Raw genomic sequence first — 22115 nt, 5'->3', positions numbered from 1 at the left:
AGTATAAGCAAATTTCTTGTCCCTTCCCAATTAGCTCTATTACAGAAAATCTAATTAAATCATATCTTTTAGTAGGAACTAAGAATTCAAGAGCTACATTTTTTCACTTAATTAGAAGCTCTTCTTCTTGAACTGTTAATTTTCTGAAAAAAAAGATACCCAGTGATTCTTCCTCTAGTCCACTTTGGTTACTGAATGAAATGGTTTATTTACTCTTGAGTTAGCTCTTGAACTGTATGCTTAGGCTCCAACTCCTGAGAAGAGCTTAGAAGATGATAGGAATCATAGCTGCTTTTCTCCGCACCTCTGGATAAAATCTCTTCAGGTACAGCCTGTGTTTCTTTTGTGCCCAGAGAGACATCTGGATGACCATCAGGAAAGCAAAAACACCAACTACCAAAGAAAAAGATTTAAAAGAAAAAAAGAAAAGGATTACATGTCATCTTCAGTGTCTGTTTCTGTGAAACCAAGAGGGTTTATGGAAAAGTCTGCAGTCTTTTCTGTGGGTAGAGATGAGTTAACTCTGCCTTTGCTCTCAGCCTTGCCGTTGTTGATATACTCTAGCCTGAGGCTCAGCTTCCATATCAGCATTCACACAGATGATGATGTCCAGAACATTAGACACACCCTGTATCACCTATGGCTTCATTACAAATCACAAGGCCTCCTTCGGCCTTAACTATTTTTCTGGTTTGCTTTTGGCCACCTTTGTTTTTACCCCTGGCTCCCAGCCATAGCAGGGAGCTATGCGGCAACTTCCTGTTGCATGGAGGAAGAGCTTTGCCCTGCAAGTAAACAATAGATGCATGAATACAGGTGTTGCAAGGCCTAACAACTATAGATACCCAGGCCCCTGCTGTGGTTATCAGGAGGCAGTGAGTAATCCCTCGGGAATCTCTCCCTTTGGGCCGAGTGGCACAGAATGGGGAATGCATTTACAGGTGCTTTTTTGCAAATTCATTATCCTTTGGATAAGAAACATTCATGTGACATCTGTTCAACTTTTGTTTGGGATAATGACAGCAAGGATGAGGGTGACGTTTATGTTGCTGCTCCCTTCCCTTGTAAACACAGCCCTAAAATGTCTCCAAATGTTCAGGTTATTTCCAGACCAGAGCATAAAGCACATAAATGTTGCATCTTTTCAAACAAAATTAGAAGCTTTATTTTTGCATAATGCAGTTTAATCCACTTTTTAAATTCCCTTTTCATTTGTAAACCACAAGAGGTTACTTTCTGTAAGCAGCTTTTATATGTTTCTGGTTTGGAATGGAAAAATAATTAAAAAGTGAAAGTTTTGGAAAGCTCAGTCCCAAGGACCATATTTGTATGGGTATTTAGGTCTCTGAGGATGCAGGAAAGTACTGAGCAGGAGTTGCAAAAGTGCTACTAGGCAGGCTGCTATGAAGTGGCTGCCTGCTACAAGCAAACAGGAAAATGCTACTAGGAACCATCTCTTGAAATACTATATACATCTGTTTTCCTCTCCCCGTTAGAAGTGTTTTTTCCAGGTTTACAATGCAAAGAAAATTTATTATATCAAAAACGATTGACCATAAATGAAAAACACTGACTTTTTTTTTTCTGGATTTCAAAGTCTGCTTTTTCAGTGTGGAAACAGAAGAGACAATACTTCACAAAAAGCAGAGAGCTGGTTTTGATCAAAAGAAGATGTTGCAGTAGTGTTCTCACTTTCTGCACTTTGAAGATGTTTGATAGCAATATTTCATATGCTATAAAATTTTGGATGAATTTTATATTCCCAGAATTCACTTCCACAAACAACAGTTTAGAGACAATCTTTATTCTGTTTCAAACTTACCTGGCAGGGTTTGTGTCATCACTGTGAAACTAATCCAAGACCCAACCTGTTGTAAAGACAAAGTCACTGTTGTTTACTTTCTATAAAGCAAAAAGACAAGTTTTCAAAAGCTCCCCTTTGAAGAAGAGCATGATATTTTTACTGAGAACAGGTGAGGAAAAATAGCTAGAAAGCAGCTCCTCATTGGGCTGGATGGGGTGAAGAGATGGGTGGTGAATCTTTGGATCACCAAGGAGTCTGTAGCGGAGAGGAATATACACAACAGTCATAATACTGATGTGAGAGAAGAGCCTGGTGGAGAAACAATTGCCAGAGTAAAAAGACTCTGACATACTGAACATAATGATTGATGTGCAGAGGGAACGATATCAAGGTACTGCAGACCCTCTGCAAGCAAAGGCTGGAACACAAGCTGCCTACTCTTTGCATATAATCAGAAGAAAGCCATGTACCTCATATGTATAGTTGGGACAGGAAACCAGAAAGAAGAGCCATGTGAAGGGGTTGTAGGTTGGACTTGGAATACAGGATTTACCTCCTTTAAGAAAGCAAAACAGCAGAAAATTAAAAAAAAGACTCAGACAAAACCAGTTTCAATAAAGGGAGGGTAACTGAGCCTTAACCACAACTGGCCTATGGAATAGCCATCCCCTGGCCCATGCTTCCAGAGTACAACTTGTTAGAAAAGTTTCAGTGAAATCTTTTCAGACAGCAAAAGCTAGTGAGAATACTGAGTTCTTAGTGAACCATATATCAGTTTTTACACAAAAGTCTGGTGTGTCCAAAGGATGCAAACTTTGTTCAGCAAAAGAAAGACATATAGTTTAATGAAGACTATCCAGCAGGTGAGGGCTAAGGACATTCTTCTGGGTTATAAAGGATGCAGCTGTATCTTATTTAGTCTGACTTAACAATGTGAACTTGTCCCCTTTTGCATCCTCATCCTTCATCCCAGGGTAGAACAGAAAAAAACCTCCAGAGTTAACAGGATGACTCTCCACAGCCAATGATAATGCTCACACAAAATGCCACACATGCAACACTTCATTTTTATGTTCTGGCAACAATGCTCTCTTTAATACTTGTAGGCACTGGGAATGTAGATTAATTATCTGGCTCTTGCTGCTTTTAAACTAAATTAGGCTCCTTGCAAAAAGCAACATAAGCACCTGCCTAACCAATGCACATCAAAAGCTTTCCAGAATAGAAACTGACTTCTAAGTTGATCATACTGTGGTGAAGTATTTTCTTGAATAGGGTGTTATAGTGGGAGATTATACTATTATTATCTGAAAATATATTTTACTTTCTAGTATATATAGTATAACTTTTATTCTCAGGGTACAAAAGATACTGAAAGCCCATGCTTGGAGCAGCCTTTTAAGAGCATATATATATATTGATGGCTATGTAGGTAGTTATTCATGAGCCTATCTTTGTGTATGTGTACATACCTCCGTGTGTATCTTTGTACGAGTTGACATATCTAAAAACTCTGCAATCTAGATAAAAGTTTTTGAAACTTATTTAAAATGGAACCTTCTCTTGTCAGTCAACAGGGTGCTTTAGAGAACTTACATGCTTAAATCCATATTTGAATTACAATTGTGCCTAATTAAGACAAATTTGCCATAAGCTTTGAAACAACAGTGTTGTTAATGTTGCCTTGACACCACATTTGTTTTGAAAATGTTATACCAATGGCATGGTACCCACTTCATCTTTCTTTATTCTGTGAATGTAGATACATAAATTACTGTATTCCAGAAGAAGATGGATAGGTTAAGTACACTTCAGTCTTAAACAGACAAACAGGAAACAAAGACAGACCTGAATGATTTTGGTGAGCTAAAGCTGCATTGATAAAGTGATTTCCAGTTTCACACATCTGCAAGACATTAAAAAAGTATTTTCAGTTGTATGCTTAAAATGCGGCAGTAACTGCGTTGCAGTGCATAACCAGAATCCCCCCATTACAGCTTAGTCTCTGTACACAGAAAATGTGTACTTCTAGATGACTTTCCCATGGGAAATACGTTCTGTGATCTTTGTCAAACACACAAGTGTCTAGTGAGCACCATAGGCACAGCCAGGTATGAAAGCTCATTTTTCAGCTCCATAGAGGTCAGCACAGGCAGGCCCTCCCTGTGGTTCCCATGCCCAGCATGTATGACAGATTTTGGTCTGGGAAGATCACAGAGGCTTCCTGGGGCCTAAGGAAATTAGCAAGGTACTTTCTGAATTAAACATCATTGTTGTGATTTGGATTTAATCCGCTGGTTTTGTAAAGGTGTCATGAGTTACAGTACCTACCCTCTTCCTAAACAAGCTTTCAAAGCTGTTCAGCATAACATCTTTGTTCTGCTGGTTATAGAGTACAATAGCCAGTTCTTTATGTAAGTCATAGAGGGAATTAAAATAGGGTGAATAGAAAGGCAGCAGTTCTCTGAAGATCAGACTGGTCGAATGGTTAGTAGTCAGGAATTGGTAAATTATGGCAGTCAGTATTATTCTTGGTTCTGCTACTCTGGTTATGCCATCTTCAGCCCTAACCAACCTCTCAAACTTGGTCTTTAATATTTAGATGGCATAAACTTTGGATACCATGTCTCCTCACTTGGTTATACAGCACATAATACAGTGTGATTTCAGATTACTTTATGGCTTCAGTACTTCAATTACAACTACCATAGAATCAAAACCAATTACTACCACACTTAAAGTGGGAACTTGTAGGGTAACCACTTTCAATTCCTGAAAAAGAAAGCCTGTTTGTACAACAATCTAATTTTATGGTTTTCATTTCCCCCTGCTTTATGAAGAAAGCCACAATGCAGTTTACTTTACAATCTCAGACTGAACTGTCTTATTCATTTCTCTGTTTGAAGACTGCCTTCTTTGAAACTGAAAAAATGCAGTGTTAAAAAGTTGTGTTTTCATATGTCATTTTTCATTCTAAATTTTGGAAAGCTGTAATAATTAAGGAATTAAAAAGGAAGATTGCTAAAACCTAGAGATGTTAAAAGTATAAAGTCATAAAATTAATAGGAAAAAAAAAAAGAAATACAATTGTAATTTTTTAGAGCTAATTCTGAAAGCCATCCGTAACAAATTTCAGTTAAAAATAATTAAAAGGAATCTGTAACTTTATTTTACTTTGAAATGTGACATTATCTGAAAGAACATTTAGATAGCATTGCTGAAGAATTTTACCTTTTTTTGGCAGAGAGATTTGTGGGGGTTTTGTCAGGAAAGTTTAAATCAGGTCTATTAGCAAAACTGTTTTCTGCATGGAAATGTATTCATGGAGCAAACCCTGCAGTCCTTTTATGTTTTTTAATTACTAACTGGCTGTCATCTATCATAAACACCAGATGTAAAACACTAAATAGCCAGAAAAGGAAATTCTATTATAAAGTACCATATCAGAAGCTGTAATTCCAGCCATAGCAGTAGAAGTAATTTTAATTTACATGCTTCCAATTATGAGCTAGGAACATGATCTTTTATGATTACTATTATTTGAATGAAAAAAGTTTTAAAGTTAAAAGCATTTTTGTGAAACACTATACACACTAAAATGTGCAATGCCCACACCATTGTGGAGCAAGAGAGATTCACTGTAGTTATCATCTACTAATTTTATAATCAATTCCAAATAAAGCAAGCAAAGGATAATTCTGCAGGGTTTTTTATATTCTGCTGTAACTACTCTTATGTCCTTCTTTAGAAATGTGGCTGCTAATGCTCTATATCAAGAAGTACTGCTAAATATATACTAGTCCTTAGTATCCCAGATGTAAAATACGAGGCTATGGGAAGCCATACTAAAAAAGGCATCATATTTATGATGATAGAGTGTTGAAGTCTACATACTATTCTCCCTCTTCATATTCCATGTGAGAAAAACATCCCTGCAAAGCCTAGTAATTTCTCTAAATATGAGACTCTTTCAGAGGTGCCTACTGACATGCTTCAGGTGGTTCAGTACTGTTGTTTACAGCAGCTGCAGGTATATACACTTAAATCAGGGTATGTAATACAGACAATCTTTTAAAGAAGGGGGAAAAATAATCTTCCAAATATTTTATTTGTATGCTTTAGAAACCTGTGAAAACAGCTTCAAATTATTTTATTTTTTATGTTGCTCTTTTAAGTTTGTTGTCTGGGAACTGCCAGAACAAGGTCTGAAAGGGAAAGGTTTTGCGTTCCCATGGGTAGGAAGTTATCAAAAGAGCTGGAGGAATTCATATCACAGATGAGGTGCTGATGCAGATCTGAAGGGGATGGCCATATTTTATAGCAAATAGCCCCAACAGGATTCATCTCTTTGTCTGAAGACAGCATTTTTCATAAAAGCTATAACAGGCTGTGTTGCATTGAGGCAAGGAAGTTTCATTAGAAAACAAGGTTTTTTCTATGCAGAGGTTTTGACAGGGTTTTACAAGTAGCACTGAATATTCAGGCAGGTGATTTGCTTGGTTTCAAGTAACCCCTGAGTTTAATAAGGGTGCAGACGGTAAGGTGCTCTGCACCCCAGTGTCTACCGCTGTCACAGCCTCCTGTCTCCACAGTACAGGAATACTGCTTCCAGCTGTAGAGCCTCAGAGTGCATGAACTTCATGTGAGTAGGTTTTTGATTGAGTATTCTTTGTTATACCTTATTAGGGCAGGAAAAGCTGAGAACTCCATGGCCAATTCCAGAGACACACACTCCCAAAACCATTATCTTTATGGGTCCTGATTTACAAAAGGATTTGAATATTGCTAAGAAGTTGTTGGAATGCTTTTCTGAATAGCATTTGCCTGAGGGAGCCTAGACACATTACTGTTCCATCTCCCTGTTATATTTCTGGAAACTGATCTGTATCTGATTTTCAATAAGGCTGACTTGGCTACTGGCCCATGCTTGCTTGGGTAAGTCAGCACTGAGCATTTCCAAGAGCAATGCCCACGGAGGATGGAAGAGAATGTATGTTCCCCTGTGAGAATTTCTTAGTAAATCTCTGTCTCACTATATGGCTATATTCATTCAAATATCAGGTTTAGTAGCCTCAGCCATCCTTTGTCACCTGTCCTTTCCCTTAGCTTAACCCACTTTGGCAGGGATTGCTTTTACTGTTTTTATAGCTGTTGAAGTTAAGTTATTCTAGGTACAGAGTACTACTAGAAAGTCTGCTGAGGATGTAATTATTCTGTATTAAAATACCTTTAAAAAGTGGCAAGTTCCAATCTATGTAAATATAAATGCAGTTAGGAGTAGTAATAATGCTGATGTTCTCATGGCTTTCAGATACAGTACTTCACGTCAAGCTTTTACAGGTAAATAGTACTAGGAGACTCCATGGCCTAGAAACCATAACAGATTTTCACTAAATCCAGACAAAGGAAACAGGACTGTGAGCATGAACGCACACACGTGTGTGTATATATATATATGTATATATATATGTATGTATATAAAATACGTAAACACATAGCAGCATTACTGCATTTTGCTAAGTCATGAGTAATTCTGATTTTACAGTCATTAATAAAACTTTATTTTTGTACATACCAGAAAAGCAAGGGCAGCAAAAGAAACTTGTCTGTAGCCAAATGCTAGAAAATAGAATGAAATTATAAATTGCATTTTACAGTATGCACATGGTTTGATGGGTGAAATTAATCTAGAGCTGAGGGGCAGAAATACTTCTTTCCTGACAGCTTCTGAAGGAAAAAGTGGATACTAACACACACACACAACATGAAGACAATGCAAACATAACAGTACTTAAGAAATTACAGTCTCTCCAGCACTGATCTCAAGGCAGTTTTTACCTAACTTTTTCTAGTAGTTGTCAGCTTCAATACACCCAAAGTGCTCTTGTCAAAGCAGCTGGTGGTGTTAAATTCCTTGGAAAGGCAAGGGGCAGGAGTAAAGTAGAAGAGCCAGGTCATTGGCAGAAGCAGGCCAGGAATCACAGCGTTATCCATAGGCCCTTGTATCTCCATGAGCAGAGAATCCAAGCTGTAACCTATCCATAAGTTTTTCTTTTTTGCTCCCAGTAGTGAGGCAGTAGAGAGGCTTTATTGTATAGCCACTTTCTGCCTCACAGCCTCACCATGCTAGACATGTATTTAGCCTTTGGAATTTTTACCTGACCTTTGCCTGCTCTCCCCTTTTTGCGGTTGTCCCCAGACCACTGCAGTGCTGTATCATGTTCATCCCCAAAGGTTCACAGGTCTGAGGGCCATGAACCGTGTGTATGTACCTCATTTCCCTAACCAGGTCTCAGAGAGCCCTTACTTTTGAGAGCCCTTTTTCTGGCACGTGACTCCTCTGAGGTGCTAAGGGCATATGCTAAATATCCTGCATAGCATTCTGCAGTTATCTCTTTGCCTTTCCTTACCTGTCCCCAAATCAGCAGTCTCTGGATATGGCTGTGGAGGTAACCTCTCCTGCACCCAAAATAAACCATAGATGCTAACTGTGCCAGAGGGCTGGTGATGCTGCAGCTTTAGTCCCATGTAGCTATTATTGCCATTTTAAGGTAGTTGCAAACAATTAGAAGTACTTCTGCATTCTTTCTCTGTTGGAAAGTTATGTCCAGAATAAATGATCTTCTCTATAAAGAAGCTGCACCTACTGATTTGATGGCCTAGACTGCTAAAAACTGTATCTAGGGAGGTTTCAACATTGTTTGCAGCATTACTGTTAAAGCCACACCAAATTCAACTTTCATTTAATCACATAATTCTTAAATAGAACTTGTGTGTTATTTTGAAAGGAAAGCAAGTGCCATATAGGAGAAATTCTTTATTGAAAACAAAAATCGTAATTTAACTGAGTGTAAAGAAAAATGGCAAATCAAACCTTTTGTTTCCAAGGCTCATAAATAAGATGCAGAGAAAGGCTAAGGTGTAGAAAGGAAAGTAAGGGAGCAGGAAATAAAATTTATACCAATTATGCTCAAAAGCAGCAAAAGTTCAAAGAGTAAACAACAAAAAAGGCATAAAGAAACAGCAGCGTAACAATGAAATGTGAGAAGGAACAAAATGATGAATGAAATCTGGAAGCAAAATCGTAGAATTTTTTTCATTATCAGCATTAATATCTGATTAACTTTTTCTGGTTTCTCACCAAAAAAACCTTAATTTTCATTGAAAGGATGTACCTTTAACAAATAGATATCTCCTCTATGAAAATGGAGCCAGCTCTGCTTCAATCCTACATTCTTAATACAAATATTGTGAAGATGAGCAAAATATATCAATCTTTGCATTTTCTCCACTTGGTCAATATTTCCAGTTCACAAGACTAGACAGTGATTGACCCTGACTGAATAGGAACATACATTCAGTAGCACAGCAGGAGTGCCTTAGGCACAGCAGTCCTCCTTCTGACAGGGAGTAAAGGCTAATCTCTGGCTAGATTAGTCATATGCTCTCATTTGAGAGCCTTCTATTGATTTTGAAGGACTTAAAGTTGCATGCAAAAAACTTTAAAAACCAAGATCAGTTTTGTGTTCTACTTATACATACACGGTGGCGTATATCGTGGGTGATTGATGTAGTATGCAATCCAGGAAGTGAATCCCCAGTAAAAGGCACAGCCCTGGAATGGACAAAAGAGAGGGTTTGGGTTTTTTGTTAGGGCAATAAATAAGTACAAACCATAACTTTGTAAATTCTGGTAAATGCTAAACACAGATGACTGCTGAAACACTTTGCGGTGGCTTTTTGAGTCCCAGAATATAGATCTTTTTAAGATGCTATGAAGCCAGTAAAAAAAAGTAAAATGGCACACAGTGTAGATTTTTTGGATTGTTAAATGTATTTTATACCTTTTGTAGAAATTGACATTTGTTTTCTCCTTATTAAATTCTACTGCTAAAGGGCACATTTCTCAGAGTTGTACTATTAAAAGTCTATGGCTGGTTAACACAGCTGAACTGCTACTATACCTTAATCTCAACATTTCCAAGCAATATAGAGCTAGCCAAACAGAATGCTAAACCAGCTGAGTAAAACTGAAGAGGCCTGGTTTAACCCTGGCAAAAGAAAGGGCACACAGTTCCTATAAAGATAATTGAGCTGTATGCTGCATCTACTCCCATGGATCCAGGCCCACTTCATCTTGTTAAAAAGCAGTACTCCAGCTGCCTTTGCTTGATGACTGAAGTCATGGGATTGGGAAAGCCCAAGAAGAGATAGTGCAATCATATTCCTGGTCTGTGTAGGGGGTCACTGCTCTCATCCTTTGTACAAGGGCAAAACTAAAACCCACCAGCCAAAGAACCAAAACCACCCTGGAAACTGGATAAAGCCTTTCTATGTGTCTAAGCTAAGGATCCCATGCTCAATATCTTCTTGGGAAGAGCAGTGTGCTGGGACTGGATACAGCTCTATTCTATAAGAAGGGCTGCAAGTCAGGCTTTCTCCTTTTAAACTTTTTATGCAATGCCACCAGTACACAAGGGGATAATCATAACCCTGAGTCTTTAACTCCCACATGCATGAATCACTTTGGAAATGGCATTCTGGTTCCAAAGCTCTTTAGCTTTCTCTAACTGTGCATCCCATTAGCTCCTTTCTGACTGGAACTGAGTCAAGCCCCCTACCATGGCCATACGTTTATCTCCTTCACTGAAATCTTAAATGTATTGCAAAACTTTTAAAGCGAGGATCTTTACATCACACTGAATGGGATGGGAGGTGAGGTGGTATAAAATTACCAAGACTGAGTATGTGAAATAAAAGAAAGTAGAGCCTGTAAGTAATGACACACAGTTGAATTTCAGGATGCTTTGGGAGACGCATTAGGCCACCTCAGTATCTTCCTTCCCGGGGCATCCATCTATAGAAGGACAATTTTACTTTTTTTTTCCACCTGTAATTTGATTTTCACTTCCTAATGCAAGGCTGTCTCATGCTCTATATTTATATTGCACTGAGGAAGCAGAGAGTGATTTCTGTCAGCATTACTAGATGTTGCAGCAGCATATCTCACAATAAAATAGTATTCAGTCTGACAAATATCCTAGACATGACATTCAGTCCCTTGGGTGGATGAGTCAAAGTGGACATTGACATGCAGGAGCAAAAGCTGACATTGATTTCAGTTCGTGTCCTTGGGGACATGGCCCTGAATTTTTTCCTATATTTGTATTTTGACTAATTCCTTGAGCTAGAAATAAATTGTTTTTTATTCTTCTGTCCTCTTCCAAGGACTGCTTTGATATGAGGATATTATCTCTTACAGGAAATGATAAACATACTGTCACCTTTATCATATTTTTCAGAGGAGTGTGTCCTCCCGAAAACTTGTGGACAAATAATGTCTCCAGAATATGTCTGATGTAGTGTAAACAATGGCAGAAGCAGGCCAAGCTGGAAGGGAAAAAAATCATGGTAAGTGGAAACTGTTCTTTATTACTTCACAATTTAATGTCACAAAAGGAGTAAGGACTAATATTCTAAAACCACAGTCACACTGAATTCATTAAGATATTGTCTTAATTGAAGCATCTGTATCCAAAGATTAATGGAATCATTTTCGATTTTATAAAAAAGTTGTTTTCATTTTGCAGACAAGCAACTTATTTTTACTGGCCTTGAATTAAAGAGTTCCTTGAGCTCTGAATGAGATACATAGTTTTGACAAGACATTAAAACAGGACAGCTGTGTATAAAAGCAGGCATCTGCTGTGCTTTTCCAGAAGATGTCTCCCATGTTTTAAGGCCACCTTAATGCTCCTGTAGAATGTATCTGACATTTAAAAACATTCTGAATATCTTCTGAATGGTTTCTTTGTCCTTTGCCAACTCAACTAGCTGCATGGAGGTAGTTTGTATTTCATTTCCTTGTGGATGCAAAATGAGATTTTGTTGCAAAGTTAATCTATGCTGATGGCTTTTTTGTTGCACTTTACAATGAAATGAGGTAATTGTTGTAGAAATTATTTTACTGATTCTTTTTTGAGGAAGGTTATGAAACAATAACAGGCGTTGATGATTTGCTTCCGAGAATAAGCTGCAGCTCATAGAGATTGAGTTTCAGAAACAAATGTCAAGAGTGATTCCTGGTGGCATTTTATCTTGGTTACATTTACCGTATTACCAGAGCCCGTCTCACAGCAAACCAATTATAAGATATAAATGAAAAGTGGTTTTCAGCATATGAAATCTCAAAGAGTCAAAGATTAAACAATTTCAAAGTAATTAAACCAGAGAGAATTGAACTAAGAAAATTTCGAACAATTAACGACTTATCTAAAAGTGTAGAGCAAACTTTAAGCTTTGCTGGGAATTTTAAAATTAATTTAGTTTAGGATGACAACCTCAGATGAACCCATTAAGGGGCGGCCACTGGAAGGATTCCACACATCCTTTGCCCACTTAAAGTAAGGTTAAGGTATTGCAAACTCTTCTATGCCATCAGAAATTATCTTCTTGTGAATGTATGAGCAAGAAAAGTAAGTCAAGCGTCTTGCACTCTGGATTTGAATTCAGCTATTCTGTGTTCTCTTTCCCAGTTCCACTAACTCCCTTAATGTACTTCCAAGTCTCTGTTTCTCCACATGTAAAAGGTATTATTACTCACTGTGTTTGCTGTATACCAACAACCTTGATTCTGCAAGTGTGCCCTCCCATTTCCAGTGCTCCAGTTTGTGCAGCCAACAGGCTTTTCTTGATCATGTTCCACCCCTTTGCCAGGCACTAGTCTTCCAGAGTGGAGACAGTCACACTGAAGGGAATTAAGTTCCTTAAGTGTGAAACTTCACAGCCTGCTTGGTGCATTAACCACCATCCTGTGGAGGGGTACAGTTGGTGGTGGAAGTGCCTTGATTATCCCTGGGCGTTCCCATGAGTAGTGATTGCCACTTTCTTGTCTGTAAGGGTTTTTAATCCCTCTCATTGATCAAGTGTGCTTTGTTTTTTCCAGAGTGCTACAGAAGGCTTAGGAAAGGCAGGGGTTGTTGAAGGTCATAAAAAGCTATTTTGGCTGTCTGTCCTCTCTTCATTGCTTTTTGGCACATTTTTTGAGTGCTAGCAGACTAAGCAGGTTGTGTTTCATTGTGGTGAGCTCCTGCTGTATTATATCAGAGCTGTTTTATTTTCCTTGTTAGCATTACTGTTCCAGTGATGGAAGGAAGCAAAGCTATCTGTTTTATGCTTATATATGAGCTCCTCTGATTTGTTTCTGTACAACCTGTTCTCTTCACTGTTTTATACTGATAGGTGAGCTCTTATTTTTGTTTGTCACTTAAGTTTTTTATTTCTGAAAAGTCTTTCAGAACACAAACATGTAGAGTATGGTCCCATAGAAATAGTTCATTTTGAAGAGGTTAGTTTCAAAAATCAAAGTACCAGTTCTGAATTACTGTGGGGCTTGAGTTTCTCAGTTATTCTTGTCCTGACTTATGTCATGTAGATCTCTCAGAATTCCTCCTTGTTGTGCCTAGGTGAGAGCTAATGTGGAGGTAATTATCTTCTGTGCTGGATGCTGATGCTACTCATCTTATGAACGGGAATGTGCTCTAAGGATACTAGGAGTAGGACACCTGAAGTCTTGTCCTCTCTTCCCTGTCAAGTGTGACTTTGGATGATTATCTGCTGTGGTTTTTATTTCACCTTCTATTCATGCTGTGAGTCTAGAGTGCAGACTACTTGGGGAAAATACTACACCTTCCATTGTGACCAGGTGCAGTGACCATTGCAACTGGGATCCTGTTTTTGGTCAGGCTTTTGAGTGCTGCTAGGATAACAAATGGCTATTGATAAAAACAGTCTGAAACTCCCACTGCCTCTAAGACCATGCATGCAGCCTCAGAGCCTCTGTAACCTTCTCAGCCCTGGAAATGCAGTCTCCATCCCTTTGGCTCCTTATCCTCCAGGAAAGTATTTCACACAAGAGTCACTTACTGAACCACTGGGTGCCGAAAGTTCTTCTTAGTTTCCACATGATCATAGATAGTTGAGAGGCGAATGTAAAAGAACAGATATATTAGAAGAGGCCCAGTGTATTCTGTTAGAAAAAACTAGAAATCAAAAAGAAAATAGATGTATCAGAGTAGGGAATTGTACTAATAAAGGCATGAGAAAAAGAATACCCTTATCTGCAACACCTACTTGTCCTTTGCATGTATCTAGAAAATTAAAAAGAGATTTCTGTGCAGAACATTAACCCAGTCAGGAGTGCTTCCTGGAAGGTGGTCACAATCACTGTTATCTCCTCTTTATATTTTTGGCTGTGCCATCAGATGCCTATTAGGAATCTAAATAACACTGAAAATTGTGGTCTGAAAGCTGAAGGCAGCTTGCTTTCCACCAGTGTTTTTTGCAATTAAATGTTACATCAGATAAAACCCAGCCAAGCATGACAAACACAAGCATAGCTTTGAATCCTGGTTGCTAGCAGAGTCACCTGGAAGGGAGGGTTCATTGCTTAAAATTTGGTGGCTGGTGTAGGAGCAGGACCTGCCTGCCTGGCGTATGGCCCTTTGAGCCTGTTCTTCAGTGGCTGAGTGGAACTAATCCCTATACAGAAGAATAATCCTGTGGTGGGCAGGCTCAGCAAGTAAGTTATGCTGTAAAAGACAAAGAAATAGTTTCATCTCCACATTGTCACCCCTGCTAGCCATAGAGAGCCAAGAGGACAAGTGGGGGCACGGACAGAAGGTAGAGTTATAGTGCTGCCAATTAGCCACTCTCAGTTTTACATTCTGGCTTTGATTTGGTGCAGCCTGTATTGCCTTTTGTCAGGGCACACTCCTAAGCTGCAAACAGCTGGAAGAAGTAGAACATGGTTAGAGCAATATGAGGCCTGGATTTGATCATCTTTCCCCACTGGAATGAATCTCACAATAAAAAGGAAATGGTGTAGTCCTACATATTTACAAAGACCAGCAACTGGCAAATCGTAACTCAAGCGCATAGTATTGCTTAAGGGGTAGAGAGTCATAACTAATGGGCCATTTGGCTTTAAGGTGGCTATTTGCACTGCTATGGAATCGTAATGGATAAATACCTGTGGCTTAAAGAAGCAACAGCAAATTTAGACTACATTTCTTAAAAGCAGTAGTTGGCAGGCAGTCTGAATCCCAATAGGCTATTCTTCTAATCACTCTTCAGAAGAGCTTTCAAACAGAAAGGTTTACCTGAAGAAATATTCTGCAATTAGATTTCCTTCATTTGGGGCCCCCAGTACCATTTTTGCCTATATTACAGAGGAAACTTTTTTGAAATTTCAGCCTTTCATATCAGGACTGTCTCCAAAAGTATTGTTGTTAAGTGCTCTCTATCAGGGAAATGTAAAATTCTCTTTTTTTCCATGTGGCACCATGATTTCTGTGCTCTGTTTGATCCCAAATGTGGGGGTTTGTGTGTATGGAAACATTTAATCAAAGAGTTTCTAAGAGCCCACATTGTTGTGGAACACATCACAGTCAAGGGCTTACGAGAGTTTTGTCCTAATAGCAGTTGTATGGGTCTGTTCCTAACTGAGAGCCCACTGTGTTAGGCACTCTGCAATCACTGGTAAGAGACAACCACCCCTATGAAAATGGGATACACTAAGTATAGACAATGGTGGCATAGAATACAGAGATGCAGATAGTATGGTGTGGACAGGACAGTGTAAGAGTTTTGGAGTAAACTGCTTTCTTCAGTGTTGCTTTTCCTGTCAGCTGTTACTTACACCACAGAATACACCTGTAACTGCCAGCTTTTATCATCTGTTTGGAATGAGCATATTGCAAAGCTGCCAGGAAAAGTTTGGCAGGACTTAGCACCAAACTGTGGTTACTTGTCACTGCATCAAGTGTTCCCCCTTGCTCCCTGGCTGATTTCAGATGCTGTAAGAGAAGGACAGCTTCAGGATTCAGTAAAAAAATACATTCTGTTTTTAACAGCCAAGGTTAACAGCCTTGTGGTACCTCAATACTTGTGACTGGAGGAGGAGGTGTTTTTGATGTAGGAAGTGGGATGCTGAGCCTCCCATCACAGTGATTCAGAGAAGCAGCTAAGAGCACCAACACCAGCTCTTGAGCTGGGGTTTCTGGAAGTGAGCAGCATCAGCATGCTCAGGGTGCTTTACAGGCTGGGGATGAGGTCCTGTCTTATCTGTGTGTCAGTCGCATCCAACACAAAGTGTTTATCAGCCGTGTGGAGGCAGGCAGCCCAGGGTCAGCTGTGAGATTTGCAATCAAAGTAGATATTGTCTGGCAGATGACTGTCTGGCACAGAACTGTGTTTGCCTTTGTCATAACTGCATCACACTGCTGGAACACAGTTAAGATCCAGTAGCATTCTGGTTTACAGGATGAAATTCAGGTTGTTATAGTGTTTTTCTTTGGATTTTGAGTTTTTGAGGTTTTTCTTCACATTTTGGGTGAGTTTCAGTCTGTTTCCCTCTGTTGCATCTCCCATGCTGCAATCTCTGCTCTCCTTCTCCGGCTCACTGATTTTAAATTCATCAGAAATGAAAAGTGAGTTCCAGTAGGGTAGGCAGAGAAATTCTGCTAAAAATCCCAGGAGTTCAAGCAGGTGGAAGGGAAAGTACTCTTAAATTAACACAAAATTACTATCAGTTCAAACTGCTGAGAAACAAAGGCAAGCACCATTCTTTTACCATTGATTCTTAATGAATATATGCAATTAAATCTACCTAGTACCTTCATACTCATTCTATAGCTGACTAATTGCTGGGCTTGGGGAGTTACTAGATGTGTTGAGGATCAGTTCATTATATCACTTTTACAGATGCCAAAAACCCCTCCAAAATTACTAAGATAATAGTTCCTGCTAACATATCTTGAAAAAAATTATAAAAAAGATTAAAGAAAACCCTGAAAATAATAACATATTGTAGTTTGTGGACAAAAGAAATATCATTTTTAAAGAAAAAAAAAGTGTTCATTTAAAACAGTATTTTTCTTCTGTAGAAATGTAAAATTAATGTAGTATTTAGAAAAAAATACTTTTTCTTAATCATCTTGTGGGTCTGCCTAGATTATTTTGATGTATTTGGTACAGGCAAATATGGTAGTCCATAGCGAAAGCAAAGATCTTTTCCTGAAGGAGCTTTACATCTCTATTACAGTGTACATAGCTCTACAGAATTTAACTACTGAGCTCAACATTACTCTCTGAAGAAAGAAAATAGAAGATTGTCCATTTTTTTTCCACATCTGTACACTCTGTTTTATAACTTGTGTGATGTCCAGTTCTTTTATCTTTTTTCTCTTCTCTCCGGTGTCTGGCATTATGTATGCTATATACCTCTTTTTCTTAGTGGCATAAAGTGCTGTTCTTGAATCAAACCTCTGCCAGGCATGAGCTCATTCAAGGGCTGTAAACTCAAGCTTCTTTAACTGTTTCAGTTATCAGGTCCTTGGGGAACTGATTCAGTGATACCTAAACTGTAAACCCCTACTACCTATACAGTAAAACAGGCCATGTAATATGTCAAGAGAGCTAAGGAGGGGTCTTCATCATTCAAGAGGTGATGAGACAAATGGAAAAACAATGAAGGGATAATTAACTCACAAACCAGCAAGGCATCTAATCTTTCATAAGCCAGACTCTACATGCTTCTATTATCTGTGTTCAAGGCCAGGTTCAATGGGGCTTTGAGCAACCTATTCTAGTGGATGGCATGCCTGTTCATGGCAGGTGGTTGGAAATAAATGAGCTTTAAGATCCCTTCCAACCCAAACCATTCTGTGATTCTAAGTTCTCTGTTAAGATGATCACGCCAGTAACACCTTGCTGAACTGAGTAACCCCAAGGTCAGGAATTACAATTCCAGACCTTATGAGGCAGGGGATATATTTAGGGAGATGTGAATGCAGCAGAGGTGAAAGGAGCTCTCTAAAATTATTTAAGGGAATGTGAGGTGAATTTTCTGGCTGACATAGTGCCTGGGACCATCCCAACAGGTCTGCTACAGGGAACAGAAGGGGTTTTGATGTGAGTTAATAGTACTGTGTGTACTGCTTGGAAAAAGGCAGAAAAGGACAAAAAGAAGCTATAAACAGAGGGGGTGGAATGGAGGGAGCCTGTAAAGGAGTCCAACAGAATCTTTACAAATGAATGGTCCATGGATTAGCAGTCTTCACATAAGGGCATCAGCTAATTACTCTCTGTAATGTTTACAACATACCTTTTCAGTAATACCACACAACATACCCTATCTTGTATCATGTTGCCTTTTGGCATAATCTCACATTATCTCATTTATGACAAGCTGCAGAGCAGAGCTGAGGAAAGGCCATACAGTCTTTTCCATACTCATCCCCTCCTGCAGCTCTTTCCATACCATGTAGGGTCACTTTCTCAGTTCATCGGTGCTGGTTGTGATGTTTTCTATTCCACTGCCAACAGGATGTCTGGGTTCATGCAGGGGAAGCAGAGGGCATGGTATGAGGATGATACCTGCAGCCAGGACAATGACTTTTGGTCATTGCCTGAAGCTTTCAGCACAGTGAGAGATACAAAATAGCATGAGTGTGTCCTGGGTAACTCTGGAAAAACAACTGCAGTATATAAATTATCTATCAGACAGAGCTCAGTTTCTCCGGTAAATGTGAAAGAAAGGCACCAGTTTCAGGTCTGAGCCAGGGTCAGACTGAGACAGTAGGCACTGCATAAAGAGCAGCATTACTGATATCAGACAGGCAATTACTATGTGTGAGTGTATGCAGCACAGCTGGGATTTCTGAGAAACCCAAGAGAAACAGGCAGTTGAACACCCTCAAGTCTCCAAATCATATTCAACATTGCATCTAACTACCATAGACTCCCTTTACAATCCCAGCCCTAAGTGCTCTTAGCTAATGATCATTAAGGAACGTTATTAATTTCTGGAATAATCTCTACTTCTTATGCCTTGCTACCTCATTAAAGCCCATATAGTTACCTGGATATGATAATGGCATCATTTTAGCATTCTCTTAAATCTTCACCTCTTTAAACTTTGTATTTTCATGTTTGCAAAATACTGCAACAGCAGCAGCTCTTTTGCATCAGATAGTACAAATCTTAAGGGCTGCTTAAATATTCCAATGATTTTTGTTCCAGTTCTCATGGAACTGGCTAACCCATTCTAAAAACTTAAATAGTGCAAGCAGGGGCACCTGAAACTTCCCTTATCATAGAGTATTTCAGGCTGCAGCTCAATATTTACTGCAAATACCAGAAATAGGGATAGATTTGCTATAAGATTTTATAGGAAAATTGCAGCTGACTCAGGCCAGCTTCAGGAGGTGGTGAGTGAACAGTGAGGGATGCTGTTTGTCCCTGATCCAGGCCTGTGCTCCCTCTGGGGAAAGGGAGGTGAAATCCCAGCTTCCTTCTTCTTGTCTCTTCTCCTAAGACTGAGTTGTCTGAAACCACTGGTTTGAGGTCAGACCACTTCATACTCTGGTCAAGATTCTTCCCTGGGAGCACAAGTGTTTTCATGTTTCTTACTCAAATGGAAAACTACTGCAAATTAATTAATGCTCTTCTCTTACACACGCATATTATACATGTAATGTATGCAAAGCACTCAAGTTCTGTTTGTAACCAAACACCAATGTGAGTTCAGATTTGCTGCCAAATCTCTACAGAGCTTTGACAGCATTTTGAAATCTGTCACATAATGTGTATCATTTTAAAATGTATATTTATCATCTGCTATGTAGATACCTAAATGAGATAGTTCTTTTTGACACCTGGCAATTATTAATAACCTCAAGCAGCTCTTCCACATTGCCTTTCATCTAGAAGCCTCAAAGCAATTTGCAAAGAGTAAAATACTATTATTTTCATGATGCACATCTGGAAACTGAAATACAGAGAAATTCAGTGACTTGTCAAGGTCAACAGACAAGCTATGCAAAGAATAACAAAGGGGTACCTGGTCATCTCAAGCACTGGTTCAGTCTCTGGTTCAGTCTCCCAAACACTGGCTCATTCTCGTCTTTGTGCTCTCCTCACCCCCAGTATGGGATTGGGCAAAAATTTCCCATACAAAATAATTTTGACGGGCTTATACATTCTAGAGGGACTAAAACTTCTCAAATTTGTGTAGGTGAACAAATAGTCGACCTCTGTAATTACTCCAAATACAAATAGGAAAGGGTCTACACTTAAAAGCAGCTTACATCAAGTAGCTCTGCTTCTTAAGTAACAGGAAGGGTTTAAGCATGAAGTTGTGTGTAACTGAAGGAAATAGCTTTTTCTGTTTATGCTTACTGAATTCCCTCTATCTTCTTTTTGTAGTTGAATTGGTAAAAACTCAAGGGTATTACTATAAACACACATGCATGGGTTCTCCAGCCTGTACTGTGTTCAACAACTAAAGCATTCACCCTTCAGAATCAATTTTCCTGGTAGCTCTTTAAATCCCTTTGGCGCTGGAAAAGATGACACATTGGCATGGTCCATCATAGCTAGTGGCATTTGTTGCTGAGACCAAGAGAAATTATTGCAACACTGTGTGCCTTATCAGAAACAGCGTCTGAGGAATCCCAATTGCCAGCTGGGCAGTTTCACAGTTCTCTTCCCTTATCAGTTGACTTCATGCTGCCACTGGGCAGTAACAAAGAGCCAAAGTACATGTGGCTCAAGGAAAGACACAAACAAGTAAAACCATGGCAAGAAAACAGGCAAATGCAAACTGCTGTGTCCTGATAACTCTGAAAGTTAAAAAGTATTAATCAAATATATAGTTAGACCCATCTTGTGTGTGTAGCTTGCCTCTGTGGAAGGTTATAATGCTTTGAAAGTTCACTGCATTTGACTGGCATCAGCTCAAGACTTGGCCAGCTGTACCAAGGCAGAGAAACACTGTGCGTTCAAGAAGAAGAAACCCCTGCCAAGTATAAGTTGTTAACTATAAAATGGAGGTACTTTGCGTTACAATTAATTGTAGTTGGGAAAGGTGTGTAGAGGAAACAGTGACTTCTTTTTTTCCTGGAGATCACCTTCTATGATCAAATTACCTATTGATCCAAAAGTTTCAGCAATGAAAAGCCACTTGGGGATTTCTCTCTCTCTGACACTTTATTGTTCTTTAACTAGTGACAGATATACACAGAATCACACATTCTGTTTATTTGGCACTGCCGTTAAGTTTTTCATGTACCCACAATTCCCTGAAAGAGGTACTCAATTTGTAGGATCCTTTCCCATAGGTAGCTGTGTTTGAATGCAAGCTTTGATATATAGCCACTGAGAAATACATTCAGTGACATTTTCCACTGATGCATCCCACAGATCCTCTGCTTTCTCTCTTACCTTGACATCAAATTCCTTCCAAAGCAATGACCTTATGAGTTTTCTTACATTATCTTCTTCACACTGGTCCAGTAGTTTCTGGGACTCCCAGCTCTTCCTCTCCTTCAAATTCCTCAGATCCTGTCTTTTTTCTTCTATTATAATTGTCTGTACTTCTACATCCTATTGAACAGGTTACTGAAGTCTCTTTTTCCCTTCCCAAATTATGGGAAACATCTCAAGTTGTTCCCCATGGAAAGCTCAAAGCTGCCCTCAGGATAGAGAAGATGGAGAAAATCAATCCACAGCAGTTTGGCTGCCTCTTTTTCAAACCCATCAATACTCATTAATTGCTTCATATCATACTCATCCCTCTGACTTCATGGAATTGTTCCACATTTGCAGGACCAGTCGAGTGAGCTCTGCCAGCCACAGTTAGAGAAAATTTGTTCCTTCCCTATTCACCACCCACTCACACCCACAGGACAGAAGAAAACTGGTACTTGCACACCAGTAAGATGGGAAGGGAGAACCATGTTGACCCAAACTCTGCCGTCCCCCAAGAGAAGAGGTGCACCTAATTACTCAATACAGCATGCACTTGCCCACTGTGTACACCTCTTACACGTAGCTGCAAAGCTTCAAACACAGATCTCTTGGCTTGTTCGTTTTCCACAATGTCTAACTCGGTATATGAATGGGACCTACAAGGATGCCAGAGAGGGACTCTTCATCAGGGAAAGTAGCAACAGGACAAAGAGCAATGGGTTTATACTGAAACAGGGGAAGTTTAAGTTAGATATAAGGAAGAAGTTCTTTACTATAAGGGTGGTGAGGCACTGGAAGGGGTTGCCCAAGGAAGCTGTGAATGCTCCATCCTTGGCAGTGATCAAGGCCAGGTTGGACAGAGCCTTGGGTGATATGGTTTAGTGGTAGGTGTCCCTGCCCATGGCAGCGGGGTTGGAACTAGATGATCTTAAGGTCCTTTCCAACCCAAACCATTCTATGATTCTATGATAATTTTGCTTTGCCATCCAGAAGGGAACAG

General features: G+C 39.3%; 1 protein-coding gene across 1 annotated transcript in view; it reads right to left on the bottom strand.

Moving 5' to 3' along the window:
* Positions 1 to 265: 265 nt before the first annotated feature.
* Positions 266 to 22115, bottom strand: part of TECRL (trans-2,3-enoyl-CoA reductase like) — a 62602-nt gene continuing 40752 nt past the window's right edge. Inside the window, exons 5-12 of the mRNA XM_005148610.4 lie at positions 13730 to 13845; positions 11089 to 11194; positions 9347 to 9419; positions 7380 to 7423; positions 3653 to 3710; positions 2275 to 2360; positions 1823 to 1868; positions 266 to 393 (exon numbers count right to left, since the gene is read on the bottom strand). Of these exons, the coding sequence (XP_005148667.2) occupies positions 266 to 393; positions 1823 to 1868; positions 2275 to 2360; positions 3653 to 3710; positions 7380 to 7423; positions 9347 to 9419; positions 11089 to 11194; positions 13730 to 13845 (657 nt within the window). The remainder of the gene's footprint in view (positions 394 to 1822; positions 1869 to 2274; positions 2361 to 3652; positions 3711 to 7379; positions 7424 to 9346; positions 9420 to 11088; positions 11195 to 13729; positions 13846 to 22115) is intronic.

Source organism: Melopsittacus undulatus, chromosome 7 (assembly GCF_012275295.1).
Source record: "Melopsittacus undulatus isolate bMelUnd1 chromosome 7, bMelUnd1.mat.Z, whole genome shotgun sequence".
Lineage (NCBI taxonomy): Eukaryota > Metazoa > Chordata > Aves > Psittaciformes > Psittaculidae > Melopsittacus > Melopsittacus undulatus.
This window is presented reverse-complemented; position numbering and strand designations above follow the sequence as displayed.